The sequence below is a fragment of the Cololabis saira genome, chromosome 18 (genome assembly GCF_033807715.1).
Source record: "Cololabis saira isolate AMF1-May2022 chromosome 18, fColSai1.1, whole genome shotgun sequence".
NCBI classification, from domain to species: Eukaryota; Metazoa; Chordata; class Actinopteri; order Beloniformes; family Belonidae; genus Cololabis; species Cololabis saira.
The window spans coordinates 11,221,990-11,227,764 of NC_084604.1; the positions used below are offsets into that span (position 1 = coordinate 11,221,990).

The 5,775-nt window shown below is 41.1% G+C and overlaps 1 protein-coding gene across 1 annotated transcript in view; it reads left to right on the forward strand.

Annotated features, from left to right (window-relative positions):
• Window positions 1–4,244, forward strand: part of tfap2d (transcription factor AP-2 delta (activating enhancer binding protein 2 delta)) — a 13,460-nt gene extending 9,216 nt beyond the window's left edge. The window contains exons 5-8 of the mRNA XM_061746864.1: window positions 895–1,013; window positions 1,103–1,244; window positions 1,567–1,680; window positions 2,833–4,244. Coding sequence (XP_061602848.1) covers window positions 895–1,013; window positions 1,103–1,244; window positions 1,567–1,680; window positions 2,833–3,049 — 592 coding nt within the window. The 3' untranslated portion in view covers window positions 3,050–4,244. The remainder of the gene's footprint in view (window positions 1–894; window positions 1,014–1,102; window positions 1,245–1,566; window positions 1,681–2,832) is intronic.
• Window positions 4,245–5,775: the final 1,531 nt, after the last annotated feature.

A 5,775-nucleotide genomic window follows, 5' to 3' on the forward strand; every position in this document is an offset into this window, starting at 1 on the left:
GTTTCTCCTGTATTATTAACATTACCCACATTACATTATTATTAACATCAATCCTATCATATGTAATGATGCTGAAATGAGGATGTGAGTGTGAATAGGGGTGATTTCAATAGAGAAAACAGCATGTTTTTTTAGCCTAAATCTGGCTGCTGAGCATTGGAGACCACTGCCCAAGTCTTTGTAGCGCTCAGATGAAACAGAGGATATAGCAGCGCCCACAAAGACTATTGTAGGCGCGAGAGGGCTGGGGCTGCACGCGCCGCCGTGCCCAGGGAGCCAGAGGGAGGCGAGACCAGGCCAAAGCATGCCAGGATCAGAGGAGCAAGAGGAAAGCAAGAGTTGCCAGCGCTGTATTATTGATGAGGTGGAGAGGAGAGAGGGAGCATAGAGAATATGTCTACCAGAGGAGGCATCAACAAAGTTTAAAAAAAAATGTTGATCCTTATCTGGAGTAAAATATATTATGTTTCAAAGGCTACTCATAGACATGGTTATCTGGACTCTGCTTTTATCGTAATGCATGTTTATATGTTTGTATTTTCTCATTTATTTCACAGAAATAGTCCCTTTTTTACCAACAAAACAATGAAAAGAGATTGAAGCTTTTAAACAGAAAGGTGTATTTGACAAGTTTGACATAAAAGACCCAGAAACAATAGGAAATATAATTTTCTCTTGCAAAATACTACATGGACAGAGATTTGAAACGGAATCTACGGTACTTTATTTATTTTTATTTCTTGGCCTTTCAGTGGTCCCACATAATGTTATTTCAGTTTTGGTCCAATTTCTAATAAATAAAATGTAAATGTAATGATTAATGCTACTGTTTCAGATATAATTATCTGGTTATGTGAGGTATGTAAGGTAATCTTATTTGTTACTTGTCTGCAGAGCAAAGTCTAAGAATGGAGGTCGGTGTCTTCGTGAGAAATTAGACCGTCTAGGCCTGAACCTGCCAGCAGGAAGGAGAAAAGCTGCCAACGTGACACTCCTCACATCCTTGGTGGAAGGTAAGGCACATTTATTCTTACATATGGTTCTTATATTGAATCCCTTTGAGGGCTCGTCTCATCAGTCTTTCCCCCGTGTTTTTCCTCAGGTGAGGCGCTCCACCTGGCCAGGGACTTTGGCTACACCTGCGAGACAGAGTTTCCCAGTAAGGCAGTGGGGGAACATTTGGCGAGGCAGCACAGTGAGCCGAAAGAAACGAGTGCACGCAAGAAAATGGTTCTGGCTACAAAGTGAGAATACCGACAAACACATTATACACACAAACACGTTTGTGAAACAGCATCAACATAAACTTTTGAAAGTGCTGATAAGAAAGCTTGAATTTCTTGGTTTCGCTGGAGCAACAAAGTTGGATGTTTTAAGTGAAAATTAAACATTTTACTTTAACATTAATTATAAAAATGAAATGAAAATGAGAAGAAATTTGTTTTCCATCGTGAGTCATGAGGATGGATGTGGGGGGGGACAGCAAGAAAAGAACAGCCTCACAAATTGCACTTGTGTTGGAGACAGATGGTAAACCCTCCATCCCTCCCTCCTTCTGTCTGTCAGGCAAATCTGCAAGGAGTTCCAGGACTTATTGAGCCAAGATCGCTCTCCTTTGGGCTCCTCCAGACCGACGCCCATTCTGGACTTGGATATCCAGAGACACCTCACACACTTCAGGTAACCTCCACGTGACTGTAGAAGAGCTGCAGGACAGCGCTCGTCCTGTGCTACTGTTTGTGCATAAGAATATGAATCAAAGAGCTTCGCTTGCTATGCCTCTGACGTCTTTGCCATTTTGGAAAGACGCAGATGTGCAGTCTGATATTTGGCACAAATGACAGGAGGAGGGGATGCGGTCTTGTTAGCAGAAATGTCACATCCATGGCGTCACCACTTGCCGAATGCATACATTTTTATTAAAAGAGTTCTGCACTGCAGAGGGCAGGGCAGAGAAACAAGACACGAGCGTTTGTGCTAAAAGACGAGCTGGCCTTTACTTTTGGATGGACTTCTCTTAAGATCTCATTGAACTGATGAAAAGAAGGCACTGTTTAAAACTGCTGCTTAAATCCATTAAGACCATACATCCTGCAGTGTCCTCAATTTTTATTGTTTTTTACAGAAAATGATTTGATTGTCAAAAGGGGGCATTAGAATAGAGCCCTGTCCTTTTTAAAGGGGATAGTTTCTGCCTGTTTTTTCAACAAGATGAGGCAATTTTCAGAGGCCTTAAACAATGTGTTCTGTACAACTGCTGCGTTTTCAGCCATGTCATTACAGCCCTGTTTAAGCAATCAGTTTAGGAGGTGGAGCTAGACATTTGACTCCACCTCCTTCTTAAAGATAAAGAAACTGTGATGTCAGTGTTTTATAAATCTGAACACTTCACTGAAAGACCTTTTCAGGCTTAAGTAGCCCTTAAAGTAAAAAAAATTAAAGTAAAAAGTTTGATTTGGTAACTCACTTCAGTTATTAAGCATAAGCAACATAAATATTCATGTGCCGTTTGGTGTAGGAATATCAAATAAATCTGGACTTTGTTACTAAAAATAATGACATTTTGAGGACTCGGCGAACAGCTCAGTTCAGAAAACAGCTGGGATGATCTGTAAGTCACAACCAAAGATCACTTTCATTGTTTGTAGAATGATGATTCAGTCTAGAAAAATGTAATCTGTAAATATTCATCTTATGACTCAAATGGACAAGGAAAAATAACAAATCTAATATCACCTGTTCAAATGGGATAACATTTGTGGGAACATGGATGAATGGCTTAGACCGTCACAGCACAATATTAAAAGGCCTTTTTCTTCTCCTCCCCGACAGTCTGATCACTCATGGGTTCGGCACACCTGCAGTCTGCGCAGCTCTCAGCACCTTCCAGACCGTCCTGAGCGAGATGCTCAACTACCTGGACAAAACCTCGAGCGGGAAAACGAGCGGACCCAATGACCAGCAGATCAATAACAGTTCAGAAAAGACACAGCTCCGGAAAACAGCTGAATCCCAGAGCAAAGACGGGAAGTCAGAAAAGACTGAGTAGCTGCCCCCATCCACCTGGTCCCCGTGCCTTGGAGCATTTCGGAGTGTGTGTGTGTGTGTGTGTGTGTGTGTGTGTGTGTGTGTGTGTGTGTGTGTGTGTGTGTGTGTGTGTGTGTGTGTGTGTGTGTGTGTGTGTGTGTGTGTGTGTGTGTGTGTGTGTGTGTGTGTGTGTGTGCATCCTCATTTTGGATTTGTTCAATCCCGAGCATTAGCATATTTTCTTTGGGACATATTTATTGTTATTTATTTATATTCTGGTTACGTGTATCTGACTGAACTGTCCCCAACAAGACATCTGGATGTATGAGTGAACATGAGACGTCCCATCACCATGACAACGAGGAGGGTCACCATGGACACCGCTGCAGCTCATCCTGGAATTTGGTTCATTTCTTCCGAAAGCATCCCAGTTTTCCGAGACCGGGTTGTGAACTGGACGTTCAGCGACAGAAGTTTGGGGTTTGGGGTGATTTAATCACAATCTAATAAAGTTCAGGTGTGGACATTCAAAAAAAAAAAAAAGTACAACATGAAACTGAATTTTTCCTCACTTTTATTACATTTTAAGTTTGATGACAAACATTGGCTAAGATGAAATAATTGACCTTTCCAGGCAAACGACAACCCCCCTCTGGTGTACCTGTGAGAACACTTCAGCCACACCGAGCCAGCATATTTTTATCATTATTATTTCTGTTAATGGGGTGCAGTCATTGCCATAGCAACCTGGGTGTTTACCATGTGGATGACGGAGAAAACAAGACTGTTTCTGATGTAGCCTGTGTGTGTGTGTGTGTGTGTGTGTGTGTGTGTGTGTGTGTGTGTGTGTGTGTGTGTGTGTGTGTGTGTGTGTGTGTGTGTGTGTGTGTGTGTGTGTGTGTGTGTGTGTGTGTGTGTGTGAGAGAGAGAGAGAGAGAGAAAGGGGGTGAAAGCATGAGAGAAGGGTCCAACTCAGCCATTTTGTAAGAGGTAACTTTGCGGTTACCATCGTTACTCTTCCCTGTGCATGTCTATCTTTGTACACTCCCCAGATTGCAAATTTAGCCAACACGAGCTCTCCAACTCGCTCATGAACATTTGTAAAGATATATATAAATATTTAAATTACTTTTCTTGTAGCCTTTCAACTATGTATATGTTAAATCCCTACCTTCTAAAATGCCGGTGTTCAATAAAGACAGTTGCTATGTGTTCTACGATTCCCTCTGCCTGCGTGATGTGCTGCACAAACACTGATACACCACACATGAGCATGTATACACACACGAGGAAGCAACAGAGTAAGCAGAGACAAAAGAGGTGGTGCAGATCAAAGCCAGTGTGAATTATCCACGCAGGTTCACAGTGTTGAAATTATGAAAAGCCAGAGTTCCTCTCTAATGTTGGGAGAGAAAACTTTACCCACAGAAAAGTTCAAACGCCTCCTTTGTGTTCATGAGACTGTGGTTTTCTCTCAGTTTGAGCGACTTCTGTCAGCTTCTCTGTTTATTTATATTTTTCTTATAACCTAATGATAAAACAGAGTGGAGCAGCTGCCTGCTGGCGTCTCCTTCAGGGCTCTGTGGGTTCTGTTTACTCTTTAATATTCCAGTCATTTGAAAGGAGGCTGCATTCGCTGAATAACACAAAAATGCATAATCAGACAGGAGGCATTTAAAGTGATGCCTGCAGGGGTTTGTCCCCCTGAACAGGTGCACGCAGAGTCTCAGGTGGACCAGCCATGGCGCTGAAGTAAGATGTGAAGTAAGGAAATGGCCCAGGTGCAGGATGCCAGTATATTCCCGGTCTTGCTGGTATCGCTCGGTCTACAATCACACATCCAAACATGTTTCATTGCAATTTACTTCCAGAAACGCATCACACTTTTCATGAAACTGGTGCCTTTTTCTTGACAAAAGGATACAAAAACTGCCAGATCAAGTTTTCCAACACTTATCAGAGATTAAGGACAACCAAAGGAAGAGTTTGTTAATCATTTCATATAAAATATCAAGACTCCTTTGTTTAAAATTGCATGTCAGAGCATGGGCCTTGGCTACTCTGCGCTCAAATCCCATTTTAGTATCTGTCTAACTGTCTTGTTTCTTGCTTTTGTTCAGAAACGATGCAGATACATTTTTAAATTATTAGGAAATGATACCAAACACTCGCCATACTGTTTTGTGTGTGTTCACACCACATCATAAAAGACGTTGCATGGTTTACTGGGCAAAACAAGATACAGCGTCTTCTCAGCTCTGATTTTTCTTTTCACGACTTCCACTAGTCAAGATTTCTTTTAAAAGAATAACAATTTAAACATCAAATAAATAAATGAAACCCTCCTCAGTTTTTTATTTTGTAACATATTTTTACACATTGATTCTCAAAGGCTCAATCACAAGACAAGCGAGATTAATTTATATGACTTCAACAAACCTTTAATCAAAAATGAATTAAGTTTAACAGTCAGTGGCTTTACACTCAACAATATGTTGTTACTTTGAGTGTTAAATAAGTGGATGAAGGTTTAAATAACAGTTAAAGACACATCTGAGATGCTTTCTGGTGTTTGATAAGCTGCAGAGACACAAACAGACCCAAAGTTTGTTTGTAGAGAATTCATTTAGAGTAGGAGCATCAATCACAGGAGTGACTGATTTGGAAGAATCCGGCTGATATATATTGAAACTAATAGCAGTGTGTGTGAAAATATATCATCCTGATGTGTATGAAGTAAAGCAGCTG